The sequence below is a fragment of the Ictidomys tridecemlineatus genome, chromosome 13 (genome assembly GCF_052094955.1).
Source record: "Ictidomys tridecemlineatus isolate mIctTri1 chromosome 13, mIctTri1.hap1, whole genome shotgun sequence".
NCBI lineage: Eukaryota > Metazoa > Chordata > Mammalia > Rodentia > Sciuridae > Ictidomys > Ictidomys tridecemlineatus.
In genome coordinates, this window is record NC_135489.1 from 66,000,803 (window position 1) to 66,028,377 (window position 27,575).

Consider the following 27,575-nt stretch of genomic DNA (forward strand, 5'->3'; position numbering starts at 1 on the left):
GGCATCCCTTCACAAGTTTGTACTCACCCTACCCCCAGTGAACTCTTGGAACATCTTGCCTTCCTGTGGTTTGGAGTGTGTTCCTTCTGTGGGATCTCTATTCCCTCCTCTCTGGTTCTGAGCTGCTGTTCCACCTTGGTAAGTTTTCCAGTATGTCTTCTTACAGCTCAGGCACCTCTGACAAGCCGAGTTTCTGTCACCATCCACATTCATAGTTATGTCTCCCCAGCACCTGGGGCCATGTCTTACATACAGTGTAAACTCCTTCATAATTCCTGAGCAACTGCACACACAGATGCACACAGGTATGGATGAAAATTCAGACAGTCTTTCCCTTTCTACTTACTCTGTGGTACAATTAATTGACCTGTGGGATTACAATTTGGTCAATTAAGTTTCCTTTAAAAACGTTAACAAATTAAGTGACTCTCAATATTACCATTGCAATTTATTTATTTTTTTCCTGAGTTTGGACAAAAACTAAAAAAGATGGGGCTGAGATTGGGGCTTAGTGGTGGAGTGCTTGCATAGCACATGTGAGGCACTGGGTTTGATTCTCAGCTCCACATGAAAGTAAATAAATAAAATAAAGGTATTGTGTCCATATGCAACTACAATTTTTTAAAAAAAAACTGAAAAAGTCACAAATTATTTGGATGTTTTTCAAATATTTACTCCCAGGCACTTGCCATTTTATTTTTAGCAGCCTTTGAAATAATCAAAAATACATTTTGTTGGAGTAAACTGGTTCTTCCAAATCTCTCTCAATAAATTTATCCTTTGGGCTTATTTTGGCAAGGCAAATATATAGTTGAGATGCTTACATAGGAGGAGCAAAAAAGAAAAATAAGTGTATTATCATCTACTATTGAGCAACAATATTGGTATATCCAATTAATAATATAATGGTATAAAATTAATAACAAAAATATTAGGTCTTTCTCTTCTTAAAATAAAAGTGGAAATAATTAGGTTTATCCAAATAATAATTCCCACCTGCATATTGACTTATTAGAATATAGCAAATGTTCTGTAATTTTTTAAAACCTGTTGACTGAGTAAATTAACACATGGAATATGCAGAAGGCTGAAAATATAATGGTGACTGGAAGAAGAAACTACAGCTCCAAAAATACAATTAAGAAAGTGAGTACAAAAAATAGGTGTGGTCCAATTCTCCGACCTCAGCCTCCTGAGCTCCTTGGATTACAAGCATATGTACACCTGTCTAAAGGAAGTGATTGTTTCATGGAAATTTTTTAGGCAGACACTCAAGTTTTCTATTACTATTTAAATAATTTCAGGTAAACATTGCATTAAATAGAGGAGCTATAATGAGAGTCTGATGTCTAGAGGGGTACTACATACCAGGAGCAGAAGCATTCTAGGGAAAATCAGAGACAGAGAATCCTGTGGCCGGTTGGCGAAATACCCTGAATCCTCCCACTCTGCCTGTTGGCTAGATGGTAGAAGAGTCAGAAAACTAAGGTTGTTTTGACAACAACCCAGTGTATTAAACTAGAAATAATTTCCCATAAATTAGTTACATTAAAAATTTCAGTATCATATGAATCCAAATTCTAAAAATAAAGTAAAATTCTTCCTTTTTTCTTTATGTAATTTTTATTCATTTCTTTAATACATCAAAGAAATTACTGTCCCATTTTGGTTGAAAAGTAAATGATATTTTATGACGGATTCATTTATAAATATTCTTGTAGGAATGGATTGATTGCACTTGCTCTGAGCAGCTGACATAAAACCATATCAGAGTCCCCAAATCCAGTTTTTCCTTCCATGAAGAGACTGTGACCACAAGACACAGCCCTGAGGAAAATCATATGCTTCATTAGAAACAAGAGCCTTCCCAGATGGAGCGCCTCACAGGAGTCTATTCTCCAGGAACATGCCCACATTTAGCAGGGAATTGTTCCTGGTTTTCTCAAAGTGGAAAGAAGGAGGCAGGGAGACAGGGAGGAAGCAACAGACAGAAATACATCTATATCACAAAACAATGCAAGAAAATTTATATAGGCAGTTTTAGAACGTTCTAGTTGATTATTTGAAACACCAAATACCTATATCTTGGCAATGGCATTTTTTCCCTATTTTATTATAAAGTAGGGAGTCTCTAGCTTAATAGGGAGTCTAGCTTTGGAATGTTTTTTTATATTGCTTTAATTCTCCTCAATCAAAATGCTCAAATTACCAAACGTTCATTCTAAGATAATAAAAATGGAAACAAATTCTCATGCAGCCTTTGTCTTATCCTGAAAATTCAAGTTGTTATAAATTTATAGACCAAATATGATAGTACAGTTGTTAAATTCTTGTATTTAAAGTCATATGGTCACTTAGAAAAATGTCCTTCTACATAAATGACCACCTAAACTCTTTCAGGTCTTTTCTACATTTTAAAAACTTTGTGTAGCAATTTCCCAATATTTCTACAATAATATAAGAGAGAGGGAATTAAATAATTTTCCTTCTATTTTCACTGGAGAAAACTGAGGTATTGCAGGGTAAAATTTTTGTCTAAAGTTTATTCAAAATAGATTATTTATTCACACAATAGATATGTTGCTCTATGAGGTAGCATTTGGAGCAACATTTATAGAATAAAACTATTGTTTTTAAAATTAATGTTTGTTATGGTTTAGATCTGAGATGACTCCCAAAAGTTTATGTGTGAGGCAATGCAAGGATGTTTACAGGTGAAATGATTACAGTATGAGGATTGTAATCTAACAAGTGGATTAATCCACTGATATGGATTAATTGGTAACTGCAGGCAGCATTTAGGGTGTGGCTGAAGGAAGTAAGTTACTGGGGCCATGACTTTTGGGTTTATATTTTATCCCTGGGAAGGGAAATATGCTTTCTCTCCCTCCCCTACCTGCTGTCAAGTCTTGAGCTGCTTTCCTCTGCTATGCCTTCCACCACCATGATGCTCTGCCTCACCTTAGGCCCAGAGCTATGGAATTGGCTAATCATGGACTGAACCTCTAAAACTATGAGCCAAAATAAATGTTTACTTCTCTAAGTAGTTGTTGTCAGGTACTTTGGTCACAGTGACAAAATAAAAAAAAAACTAAAATAATATTATTTTTAATTGACAAATAATAATTGTATACATTTATAGGGTACAATATTTATAATGTGGAATGATTAAATCAACATGATTACAATCATAATTAACAGTTAATTTAGCATTTACTAGATACACACACACATATATATGTATATACATACACACACACACACACACACACACACACACACACACACACACACACAAATATACATATGCACCTTTGAAAGGTGTTTGGGTTTCTATTGTACCATAATTAACAGAATTCTTTTTTTTTCCCTGGAGTGGCTGGTCTTTAATTTCCTTGGGCCAGAACTACAGCCCTTCCTCTGGCTCTCAACTGCAAGACTTCAGTCAGGCTGACTTGATGGCTTCGAGGCCCATGGAAAAGAACACATTAATCCTGACCTGGGCAATGGCCCCTGGCTGTGAATAAGCTAGAGGGGCTGTGTCAGACTTCCTCCTTGTACCATTCCCTGGGTACCAATCTCCAGCCAAAGCTTGTCCTCAGCCCAAGTCAAAACAAAATTTCTTCTGTCCACTGCAAATTCTCTGTGGAACTTCTGGGGGTTCTCAGTAACCCTGCAGCCTTCTAGCTGCTTTCCATGTCCTCCTCTTCAGTCTCCCGCTCCCCAAATCTTGGGGCAGCCCTTCTCCCCATAGTGGCTTTAAGGCTAGGTGAGGGTTAGCCCAGCACCTCCTTGATGAGCAGCAATTCTTTGAGACTGGGGGATGGCATAGGGGCCTGGAGCAGTGACTCTGAGTGGCATTTGTCCAGACCTAGACACCAGGGGAGCCAGACATGGGCCTCCAGAAATGGTGCCAGGAAAGAATGGGGGCTCTTTTCTCCTAACAGCTGCAGGGCCTTCTCACAGCAGGCCCAGGCCTCCACAGGGTCCTCCAGCTCCTGGTGGCACACAGCCAGCCCAGCTAGGGCCAGCAGAGAACTGTCTGGGCCCCAGGAGGGCATCCAGCTGGGTCTGCAGCTGTCAGGCATTGGCCCAGAGTGCCAGGGCCTCACGATAGAAGCCAGTACAGGTGAGGCTCTGTTCCTGTTGCAGCTCTGGCAACACGAAGAAGTTCTGCAGGTCTGAGGCATGGCGTAGCTCAGGCACGGCTTGTAGGTGGCCCACAAAACTGTCTGCTAAGGCGGGCAATCATCTCTACAGTAAAATTCTGGCGCGGGCGCTCACGGGGGAAGGAGACGGCATCCATTGGCCCCAGAACTTCAGCTGCAGGTTTTGGTGCAGCTGCTTAAAGTCTGAGTAGCTGCAAGAGATCTGGGCCGGCTGGCGATCTGGTGGCCCTGGACACATCATGGCGAGGGTATAGAGTAGGAGGGAGGGTCCTTGACAACACTGGTGCTGGTCACCTCAAAGAGCAGCTGCCGGGATACCAGAGTGTTTGGGGATTTCTTCCAGAAATCCTGTAGCTCCCGGGCCAGGAATTGACTGCCTCGCTGCCCATCAGGTGGGGGACTCTGTTCTGTCTTCTCACGATGTCTGTCCCTGGGAGTCCAGGCGGGCCTCCTTGTGGTGCTCAGAGCTGGTGAAGCTGAGGGTGCAGCTGAGACAGGAGGACAGTTCCTCGGCAGCGGCATCCTTCAGCTAGGCGGTCTCTGGGAACTGCTCAGCCTCTGGGCCCCCAGCCGAGCTAGGAGGCCATGGCATGCTGGGGGTAGTGGACTACACTAAGTCCAGGGCTGCGGCGGGAGAAGGACCCCTGCCAACAGAATTTTTGACAGTTACAAAATTTTGGTTATTCATGTGGACAAGTTTGTGAACAAAAACTTTTTTCAATTTCATGCTTGATTGCCTTTTAACATTTTGAATATGAAATTTGAGAGTTTTATGGAATCCAGTAACTTTTGCGTTTAGACTAACAGATTGTGCCCTTTGAAATTGCTATATAAAATTTATGCAATTAAGATAATTCTCCAGCTGGTGAGCTACAGATAGTTAAAAATCTTTAAAACTGAGTATTAAGGGCAAAATCATTACTAATAAGAGTCAACAGCCAATAGTCCCAGTTGTGACTCCCAAGCACTCCTTTGACTGGGATTTGGGGTTTTGCATTGTGTCTTCTCACTGCCCCACTCTGTCCAGTAGTAGTGCCAACCTCAACCACAGAGCACAGTGTAGATACCAAGACTAACCTTGTGCAATGTCTTATGTCACAGGGAGCTGCTCCCCTGCCTAGTCCAAGAGCCCATCACTGCAGAGATGTGGGGATTGAGGACCCAAATCTGTGCAATTCCTTCTTTGGAGTTCATGGTCTGACTTACTTAGTACAAAAATAGCCTCCACTGAACCCTAAGTGCCCTGGTTTGGTGGGGCTCAGAGTAAGCTTCAGTTAGCAAGTCAAAATTTCAGTTGAGGAGGTGAGGAATTGTTAGTTTTTAAAATGTCCCAGGTGACTTACATTCATTTCCAAGTTTGAGGACTATTGCTTTACCTTCAGGGTTCCCAGGTTCCTGCTGGGGTCCTGGGGTTGGCTAACCAGGTACAGTCTCACTACCCTTCAGCCCTTTAGCCAGAAGGTTTCTTGAATTCTGACTCCTATATGGGCAAATGTTTCAGCATGTAGAAAGACTTTCCTGGCTGTGTGCATCAGAGAAACCATTGTGGTGCCTGTTTCTTTGAATTTTACTGCACGGAATTGTACAATTTTGACAAATCTACAGACATTATTTTCTTCTAACCCAGATATGTCCTCAACTTCTAATTTGTGGATTCCTTCTGAGGATTCACATTTCTGAATGTGGGTGGCTTGTTGAATTTTACTAACATGCTTATTTAAACAGGGATAGGAATGTCTTCAGAAATAAATTCTACAAGGGGGAGCCTCTCCTGGTAGTTGGAGAGAAACCCTTTTCTCAGTCTGCTTTTCTGCCTCCACTTATCACTTATCCTCACACACCCACCTGGAAAATTAAGACCCCTTTGTTCTCTTCTTACAATGAATTCAGTTCTTTAAATGCTTTGAATTCAATATATGTCACAGTTGACATAACTTAGATATGGAAATTTTAAGATTTGTATAAAATACTTTCCAACTGAAGTCCTGGTCAGTTTAATCCAGAAAGGAAGAATTTATTAAATACCTACTGTGTGCCAAGAAATATGATAAAAGCCAAGAAATAAAGTTACATACTGATTCTTTACAAAAATATGCTGATACTGTAAAATGTACCTGGTGATTCATTTAAGGGATATTGGTTATAATTTTAGAACCATACTGCTCATTTGGAATCTTCCTTCTGGCAGCCTGAACCATGAACCTTGCCTGAATGTTGGCTGGCTGGATTCATCTACTTGCCTGCATAACTAATAGGCAAAAAAAGATGGAAAAAAGAAAAATGGGTTTTATGCAGTTTGATCAAACTGGGGAGAATCCACAAACAGTGGAGCCTAGCTTCTTCCTCTTAGTGGTAGTAGTTATTACACGTAATAAAACTTTGCCTGAATAGAAGTTTTCAGTGGCCAGGTGAAAATAAGAATTGGGATGATTAAAATTTGCCTTTCAAGCAGGCTGAAAACCTTTTCTTCATAAGACACTGAACAGGACAGTCAGTGAGAAGACAGCAACAATTTTTCCTCCAGAATTTTGATTTTCTAGAGGTTCTGTGGAATCACAAGATTTTGCATTATTTTAAAACCAGGAAGCAATATACTTGATTCTTTCTGTTGCCAGGCCAAATAGGCTCTTAGACATGTAACTGGAAAGACAAACAAACAAACAAAAAAAAACTTCAGTTGGTTAAAATTTTGAGTTCTTCCCCAGTACACTCTTTTAAATCGTAGCCTTTTTCTTTTGCTTGTACTTTTTTTTTCCTTTTTTTTTTTTATTGTGCATGGTACTGGAAATGGAACTCAGGGCCTTCAACATGCTAGGCAAGTGCCCTATCACTGAGTTATATCCACAGTGCTTTTTTAAAAAAATATATTTATTTATTTTTTAGTTGAGATTGGACACAATACCTTTATTTATTTATTTTTATGTGGTGCTGAGGATCAAACCCAAAGCCTTGCATGTGCTAGTTGAGTGCTCTATGGCTGAGCCACAACCTCAGCCCCAGTGCTTTAACTTTTATTTCTAACTGAATTCATAGAATTTGAAATAAAATCTTAAATAAATCTTTAAAAACAGGTTTTGTGTTTGTTCCAGGTTTTCTGGAAGTTCAAACCCAGATACTTCACAAGAAGGTTTTGTTTTTTTTTTTTAATAAACAAACAAGTATGTATTCAGCTAAATGTTTTCAGTCATTTGGACTTCAGATACTATATTTTTTTTCTCAAAAATATGTAAGGCAGTTCACAAATGCTGCTGTGATCTTAAAAAGAAAACACTACTGTGTGAATCTACTCCACTGAAGGGAACTTGAGACATCATTAATTATAAAATCAATTATTGTTTTTAAGTTTATACCAAATGCAATTTAATAAGAGTTTCAATTGATGGGCACTAATTTGCTATCCTACAACACTTAAATGGAAACAGCTCTTGTAGTGTTACCACATTATTTATAATTAAAAGTGAATTCTTAAGCATTGAGAAATAATTTTACAGGCAACATTAGAATCCAGATAAATGCATGACATATCTGAGTTAAGGCAATGGCCAGAAGCTGGATGTATAAAGTAATTCTTGAATACAATGTTAAAATAGGAAAGGAGCTCTAGATGTGAAAACAAAAGTGCTTTCATTTGAACTTGGCATAAGTCCCCTATGTGTATGAAATAAATATACTAGCCTAGAACCAAGAGTCATGTGCCCCTTTGGACCTTGTTATGGCAAAATATAACCATAGTATATCACTCCAATCCATGGTGAATTGAAACATACAAGATCTCAGAAATCACCCTTGCTCTTCTCCATTGTATATTGGACTGGGGTTTGAGAGTTATGGAATTAAACAGTTTATTCTGGCAAAGTGGTTTAAGCTTTAGTCATGCTAAATGGTGCAAAGCCTACCCACATAGGATGGCTGCGTACAGGGACAATGTGAGATTCTTGCACAGCATGTACTTTTAGAGGCAAGTAAGGGCACAGGTGGACGGGGATGCAGTGGGGCTGGATTCTGCATAACATGGATTCTGTGTGCCAAGCTTATGAATTTGGAATGTGCTGTAATAGGGATTCCACATCCTCTCTATTGTATATGTTAGACCATTGGAATTATGCCAGTGCTTTAGTTCCTTTGGTTCAGAACTGGAGTCCAAAGTAGTTAGGACACTGGGAATCTGCTTGATTATGGATGGAAAGCCAGTTAAGTGGGGTGAGCACACTTTGTGTTCACAAGTTCTCAGAGACCTCCATATGTCACCAGCCATCAGGAATGACAGATATTGGAATTACAAACTAGTCCCCAAACTCTTTCCTACTAATACAGAAATGATCCTTAAGTATGCAAAATTCCTCCTGAATCCAGATATTCTTCCTGGTCCACACACTGAGAGAGCCACTCTATGAGTGAGCCTTGAGAATAGGCACCGGGATGGCATTCAAACTGTCATTGTGAAAGGAGCAAGAAAAGTCAAAGTTCATGGGGGGGGGGGTTATATACATTCTCTTTTTCAATCCAGAGAATAGGTTCCATTTTGATGTGTTGAGGAATGAAATACATGCATATTCTAAAAAATTTTTAAATCTAGTTCAGAAAATAATGCATGCAGGAAAGATACTATTTATATGCAATTTTGTATACACAGAATTTCAAAGTACTGATGAAAGTAAGAACAAATGTATTACTGAGGGACGGTAGTCAACCAAGGAAGTCTGTCCAGAATTGTTTTTCATTTGAGGCGATAGGCAGATTAAGTAATTCTAAAAGGGGTCAGGGGCCTGGAAAACTCTCTTACTGTCTTACTTAGATTGGGAGGATCAAGCCAAATATATTTTTCTCAGCTGCAGGAAGTTCCAAATTTCTTTTTTTTTTATTTTTTTTTATTTTTTTTTATTGATTGTTCAAAACATTACAGAGCTCAAGACATATCATCTTTCATACATTCGACTCAATTGGGTTTTGAACTCCCCAAATACATAATACAGACTCACTTCTGTTACATACTCACATTTTTACATAATGGCATATTAGTGACTGTTGTATTCTGCTACCTTTCCTATCCCCTACTATCCCCCCTCCCCTCCCCTCCCCTCCCATCTTCCCTCTCTACCTCCTCTGCTGTTGTTCAGTTCTCTCCCCTTTTTTTCCCCCACCCCCTTGCCCCTCATAACCTCTTATAATTTTGTGTATCACTGAAGGTCTCCTACCATTTCCATATGTTTTCCCTTCTCTCTTCCTTTCTCTCCCCCCATTCGTCTTAGTTTACTGGTAGTCTTTTCCTCATGCTCTTCCTTCCTGTTCTATTCTTAGTGGCTCTCTTTATATCAAAGAAGACATTTGACATTTGTTTTTTAGGGCTTGGCTAGCTTCACTTAGCATAATCTGCTCTAATGCCATCCATTTCCCTGCAAATTCTATGATTTTGTCGTTTCTTAGTGCTGCATAATACTCCATTGTGTATAGCTGCCACAATTTTTTTATCCACTCGTCTATTGAAGGGCATCTAGGTTGGTTCCACAGTCTAGCTATTGTGAATTGTGCTGCTATAATCATTGATGTGGCCATATCCGTATAGTGTGCTCTTTTAAGGTCCTCAGGGAATAGTCCAAGAAGGGCAATAGCTGGGTCAAATGGTGGATCCATTCCCAGCTTTCCCAGGAATCTCCATACTGCTTTCCAAATTGGCCTCACCATTTTGCAGTCCCACCAGCAGTGAACCAGTGTGCCCTTTTCCCCACATCCTCGCCAACACTTATTGTTGTTTGACTTCATAATGGCTGCCAATCTTACAGGAGTGAAATGGTATCTTAGGGTGGTTTTGATTTGCATTTCTCTGATTGCTAGAGATGGTGAGCATTTTCTCATGTGCTTGTGGATTGATTGTATGTCCTCCTCTGAGAAGTGTCTGTTCATGTCCTTGGCCCATTTGTTGATTGGATTATTTGTTATCGTATTGTTTAATTTTTTGAGTTCTTTGTACATTCTGGATATTAGGGCTCTATCTGAGGTGTGAGGGGTAAAAATTTGTTCCCAGGATGTAGGCTCTCTATCTACCTCTTTTACTGTTTCTCTTGCTGAGAAAAAACTTTTTAGTTTAAGTAGGTCCCATTTGTTTATTCTTGTTATTAACTCTTGGGCTACGGGCGTTCTATTAAGGAATTTGGAGCCCGACCCCACAATATGTAGATCATAGCCAACTTTTCCTTCTATCAGACGCAGTGTCTCTGTTTTTATATCTAGCTCCTTGATCCATTTTGAGTTAACTTTTGTGGCTGGCGATAGAAAGGGATTCAATTTTATTTTGTTGCATATGGATTTCCAATTTTCCCAACACCATTTGTTGAAGATGCTATCCTTCCTCCATTGCATGTTTTTAGCCCCTTTATCAAATATAAGATAGTTGTAACTTTGTGGATTAGTCTCTGTGTCCTCTATTCTGTACCATTGGTCCACCTGCCTGTTTTGGTACCAGTACCATGCTGTTTTTGTTACTATTGCTTTATAGTACAGTTTGAGCTCTGGTATCACTATACCTCCAGATTCTATGGGACACAATGAAAGCAGTTTTAAGAGGGAAATTCATATCCTGGAGTTCTTTCATCAAAAAAAGAAAAAACCAACAAATAAATGATCTCACACTACACCTCAAAAACCTAGAAAAGGAAGAACAAAACAACAGTAATTGTAGTAGAAGACAAGAAATAATTAAAATTGGAGCAGAAATAAACGAAATTGAAACAAAAAAAACCATTGAAAAAATTGATAAAACTAAAAGTTGGTTGTTTGAAAAAATAAATAAGATAGACAAGCCCTTAGCTATGCTAACAAAAAGAAGAAGAGAGAGAACTCAAATTACTAATATACAGGATGAAAAAGGCAATATCACAACAGACACTACAGAAATACAGAAGATAATTAGAAACTATTTTGAAACCCTATATTCTAATAAAATAGAAGATAGCGAAGATATCGATAAATTTCTTAAGGCATATGATTTGCCCAGATTGAGACAAGAAGACACACACAATTTAAACAGACCAATAACAAAGCAAGAAATAGAAGAAGCCATCAAAAGACTACCAACCAAGAAAAGCCCTGGACCTGATGGGTATACAGCGGAGTTCTACAAAACCTTCAAAGAAGAACTAATACCAATACTTTTCAAACTATTTCAAGAAATAGAAAAAGAAGGAGCTCTTCCAAATTCATTCTATGAGGCCAACATCACCCTGATCCCAAAACCAGACAAAGACACTTCAAAGAAAGAAAACTACAGACCAATATCTCTAATGAACTTGGATGCAAAAATTCTCAATAAAATTCTGGCGAATCGAATACAAAAACATATCAGAAAACTTGTGCACCATGATCAAGTAGGATTCATCCCTGGGATGCAAGGCTGGTTCAATATACGGAAATCAATACATGCTATTCACCACATCAATAGGCTTAAAGACCAGAACCATATGATCATCTCGATAGATGCAGAAAAAGCATTTGACAAAATACAACATCCCTTTATGTTCAAAACATTAGAAAAACTAGGGATATCAGGAACTTACCTCAACATTGTAAAAGCTATATATGCTAAACCTCAGGCTAGCATCATCCTAAATGGAGAAAAACTGAAGGCATTCCCTCTAAAATCTGGAACAAGACAGGGATGTCCTCTATCACCACTTCTATTCAATTTAGTTCTCGAAGTACTAGCCAGAGCAATTAGACAGACAAAAGAAATTAAAGGCATAAAAATAGGAAAAGAAGAAATTAAATTATCGCTATTTGCAGATGACATGATAATTTACTTAACAGACCCAAAAGGATCTACAAAGAAGCTGCTAGAGTTAATAAATGAATTCAGCAAAGTGGCAGGATATAAAATCAACACGCACAAATCAAAGGCATTCCTGTATATCAGCAACAAAACCTCTGAAATGGAAATAAGGAAAACCACTCCATTCACAATATCCTCAAAGAAAATAAGATACTTGGAAATCAACCTAACAAAAGAGGTGAAAGATTTATACAATGAAAACTACAGAACCCTAAAGAGAGAGATAGAAGAAGATCTCAGAAGATGGAAAAATGTACCCTGTTCTTGGATAGGCAGAACTAACATCATCAAAATGGCGATATTACCCAAAGTTCTCTACAGGTTTAATGCGATGCCAATCAGAATCCCAAAGACATTTCTTGTAGAAATAGATAAAGCAATCATGAAATTCATATGGAAAAACAAAAGACCTAGAATAGCAAAAGCAATTCTAAGCAGGAAGTTCCAAATTTCTAAGATTTCACCTGGGAAAAATAAATATTTGTAGATAGGTAGGCAGGCAGGTCGGTAGATAGGTAGATAAAAACTGTTTTAAAAAATCAGAAGCTGAATATTGTAAAACTGTTTTATGTCAGGATAAGCAACAGGCTATTGATGAAAATGGCCTTACAATATATGCAAATACTGAGACAAGGTTTAAGGTTTTCATAAAAATGAATTTGATGCATAAAAATACCTGCAAGAATATTCCTAACAGTCTGATCTGAAATCAGTTTAAGTGATGAAAAATAATTATGCTTTTTTTTCCTCTCTAAAGTACATTACAGCTAATCAGAGATTTTCCTTCAGAAAACATGTTAATGTTTCAAAAACCTAACCTTAAGTACATTTGCACCTGTGCACACTAAAACTGAGAGTTCTTTTTTCATAGAATCACTGTATAAGTGGTAATTATGCTGAGAAATAAAAATTACTTTAGCCTACCTGTGATTCTGATATTCAGATGTTCTTATATGCTCATTTGCACCAATCTTGGTTTTTTCTTCCCTAAGTGATGAAGTGGATGGTGTTTACAATTATTGTCCTCTCACGTATTAAAAACAAATATCTGTGAATAATTCATGTAGTTTGGAAGCATTTCAGAATTCATAAAGTTTTTTATAGAAGTATTATTTATTTGGGGCTGGATCTATGGCTCAGCAATAGAGCGCTCACCTAGCACGGGCGAGGACCTGGGTTCGATCCTCAGGACCACATAAAAAATAAATAAACAAATAAATAAATAAAATGTATAAAAAAACTATTGTTTATCAAATTATTAATGATAATTAATTCAATGACTACTGAATATTTTACAATGATGCCAGAGAAGAAAATTACACCTAGTCCTACTAATTTTTGCTTCAGCAATCTTAATATACAATAGCAATATTTCACATTGGAGACAGCAGTGAGTGGAGATTTCCAAGAGCATCTGACTCTTCATCTTATGTGGATGTAACTTAGAAGAGCTAGTAGTGTAGGAACAGCACTGTCCCCACAGAGATGCTCCTGTCCCAGGGCCTTACAGTAAATAGGCACCTTCTTTTGAACACAAGCATTTTCAGCTGATTGGGGGAGTTAAATCAAAATGCAAGATTCTAATGTCTCAAAATTAGGGTTTAGATAAAATGGTCATTTTGAAATGTATCAATTTTTTGAGTTATCTATATAAGCTTCTACTTCAAAGGTTTCCAGGTCCTGCATAAATCACACAAGCTAACAGCCCCCAAATCACACAGGCTGACAATCCCATAATCCCATCCTGGTAAGGATCCTTGCTTTTATTGGCTTTTGTCTTTGCTTTTGCCCAGGTCCCTATAAAAGAAGCAAAAGCCAAAAGTCAGGCAGAGGTACTGACATCAGGGAGCTAGGCCTTGGGAGGCCATGGAAGCGCCATGAGGCTGTCTTCCCACCAGCATGATCTCTGGGGAGCCTCCTGTCCAGCTCTGATATCTGGGAGACCCCACTGTGGAATCACACACCTCAATCGAAGTCCCAAAACCTAATCAAGGCCAATCTCTCCTGAGATAAAAGCCAGAGAAGGGTTCAGGAGCAGATGGGCAATTGATCAATGACATCCAGAGATCAGGCCTTGAAAGCAGGGGTGCCCAGTGAATGCCAGGGTGAGCACAGGATAACATGCTCTCCAGGAAAACAGAGGTGCCCTCTAATGCCAAATGATGTCCATGTCAGGTTGGGGTATATTGAAGTCCTTGCCCACAAACCCAGCTGCTCCACATGGCATATGCCTCCTCCAGCTAGGCTGGCCCTCATTGGGAAGACCAAGGCTGAGGGTCAGACTCAGTCAGCTCACCTCCCCAGAGCCCAAGCACTAAACAAAGTGACACTTCAGTGGAACCTTCTGATCAAGTAAATTCTTGTGCAGAAATTCTAAAAGTAAAACCCATAGCAAGCAGTATCTGCTGAGCAAGCACTCACATTATGTGTATGTGCATGCATGTAAGTTCACTGTGTTTTAAGTGTGTCCCCCAGAAGTTCAAGCACTGAAAATTTAATCCCCAAAGTCATATACTGATGACATTTGTACAAGATCCTTTGGTAGGATTAAATGTGGTCTTGAGGGTATGGTCCCCAGGAGAGTGTTGGTGGTTTTCCAAGAAGAAGAAAGGAGACCTGAGCTGGCACACTTGCTCTGTCCCAGCAAGTGATGTGTGTGCTGTGTTATGATGCAGCAAGAGGGCCCTCATCAGATGCAGGCACCATGTTCTTAGACTTTCCAACCCACAGAAACATGAGTCAAATAATCTTTTATCCTCTTTTATAGGTGGGGAACAGATACAGGGGATGGAACCAAGGGCCTTACACATGCCAGGTGCCAGCTCTCCCATTGAGCTACAGTATTGATATAGCATCAGAAAAGGGCTACCAAAGCTGCCATAACCAGTACCGTGGACTAGGAGGCTTTAACAAGAGTAACCTGCTGTCTCACAGTTCTGCAGACCACAAGTCTCAGATCAAGGAATTAACAGAGTTGCCTCCTTCAGAGGGCACTTAGAGAGTCAGTGTCAGGCCACACTCTTGTTAACTTAGACAGCTCTGTCTCCTTGTGTCACCTTCAGTACCTTCTTCCATATCACCTCCCTCCACATGAGTGTATCTGTGTCCACTTCTCCTTTTACAAAACACAGTTCTATTGTATCAAAGCCCACCCTAATGACTTCATCTTAATTTATCACCTCTGTAAAACCTCTTTCTCCAAATAAGATCACAAGCTAAAGTACTGGGAGTTGGCACTTCAACATATCTCCCCACCCCTGCCTCAGGAAGGCCTCAATTCAACACATTACACTCTAATATTCTCTTTATGAAAAAGTCAAAATGTGACTCCATCTTAATAGCCCTAAAAACTGGATACTGCATTTCAAAAGACACCTCTAATCCTGTTTCCACATTCTTTTAGATTTCCTGTATTTTGCTTTAGTGTCAGAATATCAAGATGATTCAGATTTTTGTGACCACTTACACAAGGTAAAAGTATTTCAAATCCATGTAGTAAACTCTGAGGTTCTGGAACTATACAAAGATGGCTACTTCAGTCTACATCAAAACAACCTATATCCAGAGATGCCCCACAGCAGGGTCACTATAATACTCTAATTTTAAATATATGGAAGTTTTCTGTAAAAAAATTTAAGGGGGAAAAAGTAAAGTTCTGGCAATCCAGGCAACAGACTAAAAGTTTGAGATTTTCAATCCCTTCAATGAAATATTATCTGGCCTCAAAGACACCTGGATCCTGCCCCTCCCTGAATCTCTGTGAGATTACTTTTGATAAAATCTAATAATCTGCATCTTCTAAAGGAATGTGCCATGATTTATTACATTGCACTGGTTATACCTGTACATTTGTATCATTTACCACTTTAAAAAAAAAGTTTTAAAGCATTTTTTAACCTTTATTTTATTTATTTTTATGTGGTGCTGAGGATCAAGCCCAGTGCCTCACACGTGCTAGACAAGTGCTCTACCACTAAGCCACAACCCCAGCCCTCAATTTACTATTTTTAATTCATTTTCAAACAATTTCAAATTGACAGAGAAGTTGCAAAAATCCTGCATGAAACTCCTCCAAACTCCTTACTCAGATTTACTACATATTCGCATCTCACCCCAAAGGCCTCATCAAGCTCTTTCCACATGCACACGCACACATTTTAGTTTCTGAATTCTCTGAGAATTGGATGCCCCTTGATCCCTCAACACTTCAGTATGTAATTCTTAATGGTAAGAACATTCTCTTACTTATACAACTTACCTGCACAACTAAGAAATTCAGGAAAACTAACCTGGATGACACTTTCAAATAATTTTCACCCACTTTTCAGTTTCATCAACAGTTCCAATAACATCCACAGCAGCACATTCTTTCCCATCAGCACAGCTGCATTGGGCTGCTTCCCCCTTCAGTTGGACCCACCCTGAGCTATTTCATCCTTTAATGACATTGACAATTTGTATTATAGGCCACTTGTTTCTAAAAATGCCCCTCCTTTTGGTCTTGCCAATTTTTGCTCAAAATCACATTTGGGCACTTGTCTCCAGCTGGAATACAACCTAAATAACATGTGTTTCTTTGACGAACCAGTGTCCATCTGCTTGAACACGTGATGTTAACCTGGATCACCCAACTAAAGTGCCAACTAAGGTGCTATTTCGGAAGCAAAGAACAGCTCTTACCAGAATAGATTTAGTCACAGTCCCCTTGCAAATAAGATTCAGTAGGGAAGTCCTTTGAGACTATGCACACCTCCTGCTTACCCACATCAAACATGCTCCTCCATTACTTAGAATCAGCACTCATTAATGACTCTTGTCCAAACCAATCCATACAACTATTATTGCAAAATGTAATTTTCCCAACTTGTCTCCCATTATTAGTGGACATTTTGCTCTATGGAAGTGCCCTTCCCTCCCCATGTCTCCATTTACTTATATTTTGAGTGAGTTAAATAGTTGTCCCTGCAAATGCATATCCACTCAGAACCTCAGATGTGACCTTATTTGAAAATAGTCTTTGTAGTACTAATGAGTTAAGGAATATAGGATAAAATCACCTTGAAATCAGGGTGAACCCTAAGTTAATGACCTGTGTCATTCACACACAGGGAAGAAGGCCATATAAGGCAGAAGCAGAGATCAGACAGATGTGATCACAAGACAAAGACACCAGGAGCCTCCAGAAACTAGAAGAAACAAAATGCAATTCTCTCCTGGAGTCTTCCTAGAGACTATGGTCCTTTCAATACATGGAGTTTGGATGACCAGCCTCCAGAACTGTAGGAGAATAAATTTCTGATCAAATTATCCATTTGGAGTACTTTGTTAAGGAAGTCCTAAGAAACTCATATGCATATTTACTTACTTTTTTTTTTATTGATTGTTCAAAACATTACAGAGCTCAAGACATATCATCTTTCATACATTCGACTCAATTGGGTTTTGAACTCCCCAAATACATAATACAGACTCACTTCTGTTACATACTCACATTTTTACATAATGGCATATTAGTGACTGTTGTATTCTGCTACCTTTCCTATCCCCTACTATCCCCCCTCCCCTCCCCTCCCCTCCCATCTTCCCTCTCTACCTCCTCTGCTGTTGTTCAATTCTCTCCCCTTTTTTCCCCCCACCCCCTTGCCCCTCATAACCTCTTATAATTTTGTGTATCACTGAAGTTCTCCTACCATTTCCATATGTTTTCCCTTCTCTCTTCCTTTCTCTCCCCCCATTCATCTTAGTTTACTGGTAGTCTTTTCCTCATGCTCTTCCTTCCTGTTCATATTTACTTACTTAATATCTACTTTGAATTATGAATTCCTTTCTTGTTCCATATACAATCCATTCTTATTTTCACTGTGATGCTCTAATGTTCCCTCATAGGGCCACTGGAGCTCCTTCAAGTCAGCCCTGTGTACACCTGACATGCCTTCATTATTTATGATCACTTACTTGCTTTCTTCCAGGCTCATCTTGCATTTTCCCCTGTGGCAGTCACATAAGTAGTTATTTATCCAAGACACACTAGCTCCTTTAATGTAGAACAGTGTTTAGAAACTAAGATCTGTGAACCAGAAGGGCTCAATTTTATGAAGGTGCAGGAAATAACTGGTATGTATAGAATTAAATGTTTTACATACTATGGGTTTGTAATTTTAGCATTATAATATGTACATATGCACACATATATGAATATATGAAAATCATGAGTTATACTAATGCCTCCAATTCCAATCCAATCCTTCTACAATAAGAACCCTGGTTCCAACACTATCAACACACTTCTTATCACCCAGTCCTATAATTCATACATGATACATTCAGAATTGCTGTATCCACACCACTATAAAAATCAAAACTACTGGAGCTGGGGCTGTGGCTCACCTAGTATGTGCAAGGAGCTGGGTTCAAATCTCAGTACCACATAAAAATAAATAAATAAAATAAAAATTAAAAAATCAAAAATACTCAGATAAGTGCAAGATTTGCTTTAAGGTGGCAGTTGATTTTTCCCTATAAACTGAGGCTATTAAGTAACAAGACTTAAGGTTTACTTGATCTCAGTTTCTTCCTTCATTCACCCCACCCCATCAAATGTGGTCCTGTTGTCCATTTATAATATGGTAATGTTTATGATTTGCTAGCACTCAGTTTTAGTTTCCCTGCTATCTGTTGTGACTTAATTTCTTTTTGAATCCATAAAACATCAATATATTTCAAAAGTAAAAAATACAAATAAGACAGGAGAATAAACTAAGAATCCAAGGAAACTAACCAGACATAATAAAGACCATATAGATAAAGCCAGTCATTCACAATGGTGAATGACTGAAAACTTCTCAAAGATCAGGAACAAAACTAGGGTGCCCACTTTCAACACTTCTATTCAATACAATACTGGAAATTCTAGACTAAGCAACTAGGCAAGAGAATACAACAATATAAAGCATCCATATTGGAAAAGAAGTCAAGTTGTCTGTTTATAGATATCATTATTTTATATATAAAATAAGATCCTCAAAAACACTGCACAAACTGAGCAAACTTGTAGGACACAAAATCAACATGCAAAAATCAGTTGCATATCTACAAACAAACAATCCAAAAAGAAATTAAGAAAACACCTTAATTATAACTGCAGCAAAAAGAATAAAACACTCAGGAATGGATTTAATCATGGAAGCAAAAAAATTAAAGAAGATATAAATGATAAAAAGACATTCTGTGCCTTCAGACTAGAACACTTAACACTTACAATGGAAATGAGGCCAGTAAGGTAAAGGAATTAAATGTTTTATTTCTTTTAATTTCAATTAATTTTAAATAGCTACATGTGTCTAGCAGCTACCATATTCCACAACAAAAGTCTACAATATGTTCAGGCCAAAATGTTTCTGTAATTTAACTATACTGTACAAGAGGGTGTGGAAACAATTAGTCTGGAAGCACAGGGGATTTCAGGAAACCTTTGCCAACTCATGGAGGACTCTGGACTTCCCTTGAAGAATTACTGAAGCTCATTCCAATGCAATAAATAAGACATTCATACCCACTTCTCACTGGAACCTAAAACCTTCTAAAGAACAAGCTACTTAGTCGAATGAAGTTAAATCTTTCTGTAATTATTTCTTTCCTTTGGCTTTTGATTTTTGTCATTGTTGTTCTTTCAGAGTTAGGACTTAAAAGAAAACACCCCCAAGAAATCCCATAAATGGTGTGAACCACACCAACACAATTCTCTATTTTTGAAAAGCTTTATGAAAATTCCCAAGGTGTTCAATTATTCTTTGGCCACTTTGTTAATATGATTTTAAATATTACATCCCAGAGGGTTTTTAAGATAACTGCACAGTGGCTGAGGTTGTGGCTCAGTGGTAGAGCGCTCACCTCGCATGGGCAAGACCCTGGGTTCAATCCTCAGCACCACATAAAAATAAATAAATAAATAAATAAATAAATAAATAAGTAAAATAAAGGCATTGTGTCCAACTACAATTAAAAAATAAATATTTAAAAAAGATAACTGCACATGCAAGCAGAACTATCCTGCTCTTGTTTCTAACTTAGTAAGCTCCTCCATAAAACTGAATAAATACATACTAGAAAAAGGAAGTGGGTACAAAAACTCCAATGGGTTCCAGCCATAAATGATGGGCTGCAGCTCCTCTTGTTCCTTGAATTTTTACTCCAAAACTCCAGAAGCCCCTTCTACCCACTAAACTAACTTTCCAGTTCCAGTGGAGGAGTGAAACAATACATAGCATCCATATTGGAAAAGATTGCTTTTCCAATAACAAAACCAAAGAGCCCAAATCAATGTTTTCCTAACTAGTCCTTTTGGACCAAAAGTCCTTTTGCAAATTAACTATTGGCCATGCAGCTGGGGCACAACTAGTCAAAATGCAGACCTAACTGGCAAAGCCTTCTCCGAAAAACAAAGCCCCAGGGTTCCTTTGCTTGCATGGTGTTCCTGGGGTCTACTTGGAGGTCACCTCAGGGTTCTGGAAGAAGGAAACATTCCAATGGACAAGTAAAAGGAAGAGCCAGTCCTGGAGAGCCCCTGGTGGGAAACAGCAAAGTGAACCCAAAGGTGAATAACCTAGCCTTTCTACCACATGGGTGGCAGAGAAGGTATCCACTACAGTTCCCGCTCCAGGTTTCCAGGGGACGGACCAAATAAACACCAGAAGGCCTACCTCATCTTAAGAGGTTGGTTATAAACCTTGGGCAGGGACAACAGTAGTGTACTTTCTTGTCCCTGAAATACAACCTGGAATTACATAATTCCAGGAGAACTCTCCAAGAAAAAAAGACTAATAAGGAGAACACAAATTTCCAAGACTTGGTCAGACTAGCCAGGTCACACTATCAGGGAGCCAAACATTTCACACCCAGTTCTCATTTCAATGAAAATGGTAACTCTTCCCATACTAGCCTCCTGTTTATTTTAAAGGAGTGCCAGTTCTCTGGATGAAATCTTACTAAAAGAGAATTAATCTTCCCTACATGTCAGAGAAGTTGCTCCTTACTCTTGCCTATCTAATTCCACTGCCTTCAGAAACAGAGATTCCACAAGAGCCCAGTAAATTCAGGCTCTCCCCAGCTTAAAATGTTCCTCAGGTTAAGTCAAGGCTAAACATTTGGAGGCAACTAGTTACTCACCACAAGTTACACCACAATAGAGAGAAACATGCAAACACCAATTACAGCTGCACCTCGAATAAATAATAGGAACAGTGCTTAACAACACAAATAGGAATGGCAATGCATTCCTATTTGCCTCATAAATCTGCAGACCACTGTCACCAAACACTGTTCCTGGAAAAAGAGCATCTTAAAACCCATGTTGCTTTTTTGCACACAAAATATTAAGCAGAATTCTCGTCAGCTTTCTAATGACAGCATACTGTCAAAGTGGAGTCCCTTTGATGAGAGTGCCCTTAGTTACAGGGTCCCCCACAGGGATTTGGATTCTCAGGGTGACAGTCTTCTCAAATGGACACCAAGACTCAACTTGATTGCATTATTAAACACTGAAAAGTTTCAAATGTGTAGTCCTTTGCTTGGCACACAGCCATAAAAAGAAAAACATGTTTCCTTACTATACATAAAAAAAACTTCTGTTTCCATAAAGTCTTCTTATATAATATGTTTTTATTTATTTTCTTCTATATGGGTCATTATCATCATTTATTATGATCATCATTCCTGGAATCCGGTCCAGAAGTAAACAGTACACTGCCCCATGAAAAGAAGGCGGTCCCTAAAGGAGGAAACAGTGGTCCTACGTCAGGTATTTTTCTCCTTAGGAAATAGCCTTCCTAAAAAAATGTAGTAAGAACTTAGATATCATTTTAGAAGCTTTTGAGGTTTCTACATAGTATCACTTTGTTGACAAAATACACTCAAATTAGAAAAGGACACACCTAAAATTTCCTGTAATCAGATAACTTTACTCACATTTTAATATGAAATTACCATATTCTTTGGACTTTCAGTTATCCTAGAAGTCCAGAAAGAAAAGAATTGTATCCTACTCCTTCCCCTATGGAGTATTATTATATCACTAGAAAAAGAATTCAAAAATTACAGAAATGTCCTTAGTTACTTTGTTCATTAGTCCTTACTTTGGACTTGAATATGGAGGTGTTTACTCCACCCAAAATACAAGCAACTTTCCTCTCCTAGTTACAATGTTAAGCAATGGATGCATCTTCCTTCCTCATCATCCATCTCAAATCTCCCACTACAGCAACAACCCCTAGATGCATCAAAACCTCCCCCCAAGCCACACAGTTTCCAAGGCAGAGTTTTGCTGGGCAATTAATCACCACATGGCCACCAGCAAAGGTTGTGCCACTGCACATCAAGGCAACATATTCAAAGGATCACTTGAGAATAAAAGAGGAGGAGGATTCTTACATGGGAGGTACTGGAAGTGGGATCCAGAAATTGGCAAAGGTTATTAGAGAAAGATGCTTAGAAAGTGGTTTACTTCCAAGTTTATTGTGAATTGTGCTGCTATAAACATTGATGTGGCTGTGTCCCCGTAGTATGTTGTTTTTAAGTCGTTTGGGTATAGACCCAGGAGAGGGATAGCTGGGTCAAATGGTGGTTCCATTCTCAATTTTCCAAGAAATCTCCATATTGCTTTCCATATGGCTGCACCAATTTGCAGTCCACCGGCAGTGTATGAGTGTACCTTTTTCCCCACATCCTCACCAACACTTACTGTTGTTTGTCTCCATAATAGCTGCCATTCTGACTGGGGTGAGATGAAATCTTAGTGTGGTTTTGATTTACATTTCTCTAATTGCTAGTGATGATGAACATTTTTTCATGTATTTGTCGATTGATTGTAATCATCTACTGAGAAGCATCTCTTCAGGTCTTTGGCCCATTTATTGATTGGGTTCTTTATTTTATTTTATTTTTTTGGTGTTTAGCTTTTTGAGTTCTTTATATACCTAGAGATTAGTGCTCTATCTGATGTGTGAGGAGTAAAGATATAGATGAATGGATTTTTAAAAAGTGGCATATATACACTATGGAACATTACTCAGCAATAAAAGAGAATAAAATCATGACATTTGCAGGAACAAAGGAGTTAGAGAAGATAATGCTAAGTGAAGTTAGCCAATCCCAAAAAAACAAATGCCAAATGTTTTCTTTGATATAAGGGAGCTGATTCATAGTGGGATAGGGAGTCGGAGCATGGGAGGAATAGATGAATTCTAGATAGGACAGAGGAGTTGTAGGGGAGCGGGCATGGGGTTATTAATGATGGTAGAATGTGATGATCATTATTATCCAAAGTACAGGTATGAAGACTCGAATTGGTGTGAATATACTGTGTACACAACTAGAGATATGAAAAATTGTGCTCTCTATGTGTAATAAGAATTGTAATGCATTCCACTGTGAAAGAAAGAAAGAGAGAAAGGAAGAAAGGAAGGAAGGAAGGAAGGAAGGAAGAAAGAAAGAAAGAAAGAAAGAAAGAAAGAAAGAAAGAAAGAAAGAAAGAAAGAAAGAAAGAAAGAAAGAAAGAAAGAGGCTTACTTATTTCATTGTGCACTCTGGGAGGTTTAAGCTTTAATGGAGAGCGATTTAAATGTAATTCTCCTTCCAGATAAAGGCATCCAAGAATGTTGATGTAATCAGTATCTGCCTAACTCAAGCACTACCCCCTACAGGAAAAGCCCCTCAACATGCTGCCTCTGGTCCATTGGGCCAGCCAGAGCTGCAGAGCGAGCTTTTAGCAACAGGACATGGGAAAAGCTGAGCGCCCCTTGCCTTCAACTGTCCCTTAATTCTCACCTGCCTGCAGGAATGTGGAAGGAAATTGTATACAGAAACCGCTTTAAGCATATGGAGCCTCTCACTTTTTTTTTTTTAAGGTCTTAAAGCGAGCCTTCTTGGCCTCCAGTCCTCCGGCGCCCCACTCATCGTCCCCCAAACATGCAGGTTGCCTGGAATGTGAGTGCCAAGGGCGCTCAGACCATAGGAACCCTTGTCTGCACCAGGAGGGCCAAACCGCTTCCTCGGGGCACCCCAGGCAGGTCTCCAGCGCCGCCTTCTGGGTCCACAGTCTAGCCCACACAAGGTCCCTAGGAGACAGGGTTGCCCCAAGAGAAAATGCCACCGCGGGGGCGAGTCCAGTTGCTCCAAGCGGTCGCCTCCTCCCAGGACTGGGGTCGGGGATGCTGCTGGGGCCCCCAACCCTAAGCACAAGAAGCGCCACGTCGGCGGCCACACCAGACGGTGAGGGAGAAGACTTAAAAGGGAAGCCGGGCACTTCAATCAAGAGGCTGGAGAAAGACCGGGACTCCAGAGCTGTGGGCTCCTACAGCTCCGCCGCCCGGAAAGTAGCTTCCCTGGGCTTCCTCCAACCCAATCGTTCCCAGGGCATCAGCCTACCCTGGCGATAGGGGCCTCGGGAACCGACGGGGCTACTGTGCCCTGCATGGGTAACTTCGGGGAGGAACCGAGTCGGGTCCTGAGATCCACCGGGCACTTCGCGGATGAGGGTCTGGGCCTCCAGCCTGCGCACTAGCGCTCAGTCTCACATTCGCTCGCTCACAACGCCCGGAAAACCCGGGCGAGGGACTCCCCGCCACCGCCAAGCTCCGTCCCCCGGTTTCTGAAAACCGCAAGAAAGCGGTTCCCAGAGCGTGGAACCAGCCCCGGGCGGCCTAGGGCATGGGCCAGAGCGCAGGGTCCACGCTGGCACCCTGTGCGGTGCGGATAGCCCTGCCCCGGGTCCCTCGCTCCAGAGGGACCGGTGCTAACCAGGAGGTGAGGGCCAAAGCCGCGGAGGAAGGAGTGAGCCGCGAGCCTACCACCTGCGCCACGAGGGGGCGCGCTGGGTCTTACCTGAGGTGCCGGGTACCGACAGGACAGCTGCAGCTGCCCAGCATCGCCCGCGGCGGCAACGACAAGCCCCGGACCGTGCTGCTGGCGGTAGAAGCCCGGTAGCCCTCCGCCTGCCGCGTTCGGCCTTCAGACTTCGGGCCAGGCGCCACCACCCCTTGCCGCAGCGCGCCTGCTCCTCTTTCTCCCCGCGCTTTGCAATCAGGTCTTCTTCGAGGACCACGTCGTCCTCCTCTCTCGGCCTGGATGAGATGCTCAGCTGCCGCTGTGGCGCGGGCTGGCTGCGGAGGCTCCAAAGCACAGGTTCGGGTATTGGGCCCACCGCTGGGGGCCGGGGCACAGGAGGCAGTCTCTTGCTTGCCCGCCCCAAGGGTAGAACGAGGCCGGCGGCGCCCCCTGCCTGCCAAGGGCAGCTGGTGAGGCGCGCGGGAAGCGGCGGCAGCCGCAGTATCTCGTCAATTGGCTTCTGCGCCCGCCCTCGGATTTGCGCCTCAGAACGCGTGGACACAAAGGTGAGGCTTTGGGGGCATCAAGTCGGACCTCGCGGTAGCTCCCTACACTGCACAAATGCCCAGAGCAGTTGCCCCCAACCTTCAGGGGTCAAAAACCCAGCGACACTTCAGACAGCCTCCCGCTACTGGGGAATATCATGGAGCCACGGGTCCCAGAAACTCAAGACCTGAGAGGGCGTCGCTGCAGGAGATGAAATGCTCAGAAAGGGCTGGGAATGGAGCTCCAAGGAGAGAGCCCGCTGGAGCGCAATGCTATCTGAGGCTTTTGGGTTACTATTAAAAGCAAAAGGTGTCATTTTACCCACTAAAGGCAGAACACTGTTGCGTTCTCTGCAGAACTCCAAAACATGCAGAATTAATTTGCTTCGCTTGTAAAAGACATTTTGAACGCACTTCAAATAGCATATCTTCTTGTTTATTCTTGATTTTGGAAGGCTTGATCCTCTTGTTTGTAACTCAAGATTTTTGGTTGTTGTTTGATTTTTTGTTTTTCTCTTTTGGAAATGGATTATCCTGCCACTCTCTTGTTTGTTTTCTGACATTTCTTTTAACAGATTACCAAGCAGTTTGTTTAGTGTTTTTGCTGGATCACTATTCCCTGTTAATTAGTGTGAATTAGGGAAATACCTAGCCCCCCACCCCCACCCCCAGTGCCAAGCCAGAGGAGGCTGGTGAGCTTGCCTACCTGCAGTTGCCCTCCACAGATTCAGACATCGCAGAAAATAAAAGTCCTCTAACTATGGCCTGCTGACAAAATGGCTGGACCAGCCCAGGCCCCACCCTGTTCAAATTAGTCCTCAAGCTGTCTCTGCCCAATTTATCTGGAGGAAAGTCTCACATAGTTCTCATTACTGATACAGATTAGGAGGTCTGATCGCAGCTGGCCAGGTCCCTGCTGGAAATCCGGAGAGAGAATGGGAGAAGATGCCGGCTCTTGGCTGGGTTAAAATCATTATCAAAGTTCCTGGACCCCAAACTCTTCCTTCTGCCCACACTGGTGCCTCTGAACTGGGAGCTGCTCTCCAGGGTGTTGTTTGAAGTCTGCCAGGTATTTATCTTTGGGGTTTTCCTCATTGTATCTTTCTTGGGGGCTCTTACAGATGCTTTTAAAGTAAGTAAAGTTTTAAGAATTGGTTTTGAAACATTGTGTTACAGGACCCCCCCCCATATTGGATGGAGTGAAAACCAGATAGATGCTGCAAAGAAGGGTCCTCTGAGCCCTGCTCTTAAAAAAAAAAAAAAAAAAAAAAAAAAGTCACTCAGCAAGACTGACATTTCTGTGGGACTGTGAACCTTGGAGAAGGAGATGCTTGCACCTTTAGCCATTTCCCACGGTTTTCCTATCAATAATTCCATCCTGCTTTCCATATTTCTCACTCTCTTCTTCTTCCTCTACCTGTTGGATCAGAACTAAAAAATAAATACAATAAATAAAATTGAAGAGATCAAAGCACAAGTAGAAAAATGGCTTAGATCCCAGGCTAAATTGAAGCTACATATTCCTTTTCACCTATATTAGTTATCAGTTTTTTTTCTTAACAAAATGCCCCAAAATATAACAGCTTCAATCTGTAAACATTCATCATTTCACATAATTTCAGTGGGCCAAGAAATCAGGAGAGGCTTAGCTAGGTGCTATGTTTTGGAGTCCCCCCAGGAAGTTGCAGTCAGATGTCAACAAAAGTTGCAGTCACCTGAGGCTTTATGGGTTGGACAGTTCTCACAAAGTCATCCAGATGCTTCATGCTGGGCAGGTGAGTGCTGAGTGTTGGGTATGTAGTCCCATGAACCTCTCTATGGAAACTCTTGAGCATGGTCACTTCATGGCAGCTTGCTAACCTCAAAGGAGAGTCACACAGAAGGTACAGTGTCTTTTATAACCTAGTCTTAGAAACAGCATTATTTCTGCAATGCCCTATTGTCATGTGACTGGTCCCTCTTCAACACAGAAGAGATCTAGACAGGAATATGTACACCAGGAGTTAGAAATCATTGGAATCCCACATCACCTTTCTGGGAGGCAACCACATGGATCCTTGTGATAGGCAGCAAGCAAGAGGGAGAGAAAAGGTGCATACTTTGTACTAGAAAAAGTAACAAGAAGAGTTCTTTTATAAGTTCTGGATACCAGCTCATTTCAGATCCATCTCTTACTTGCCTTTTCATTTTAAAAATAAAATAAAATTATTTTCAAAAGTA

At 40.5% G+C, this 27,575-nt stretch overlaps 1 protein-coding gene and 1 pseudogene across 2 annotated transcripts; one reads left to right on the plus strand and one right to left on the minus strand.

Annotated features, from left to right (window-relative positions):
* Positions 1-871: 871 nt before the first annotated feature.
* LOC144369888 (sorting nexin-21 pseudogene) lies at positions 872-25,023 on the minus strand (annotated as a pseudogene). Its single transcript, XR_013429732.1, has 2 exons — positions 24,868-25,023; positions 872-4,813 (listed from the first exon to the last, which is right to left on the minus strand). The product of XR_013429732.1 is annotated as a sorting nexin-21 pseudogene (transcript).
* Positions 24,516-27,575, plus strand: LOC144369663 (uncharacterized). The gene is made up of 3 exons (XM_078029820.1): positions 24,516-24,630; positions 24,790-26,424; positions 26,532-27,575. The coding sequence occupies exons 1-2, from the start codon at positions 24,516-24,518 to the stop codon at positions 25,545-25,547; spliced, it is 873 nt and encodes a 290-aa protein (XP_077885946.1). The 3' UTR covers positions 25,548-26,424; positions 26,532-27,575.

Bases quoted from the DNA above. Each gene is read 5' to 3' on its own strand.
- LOC144369663 (XM_078029820.1), top strand. From the start codon at position 24,516: ATGAGGGTCTGGGCCTCCAGCCTGCGCACTAGCGCTCAGTCTCACATT. The intron at 24,631-24,789 runs GTTTCTGAAAAC...GCTAACCAGGAG, and splicing joins CCGCCAAGCTCCGTCCCCCG to GTGAGGGCCAAAGCCGCGGA.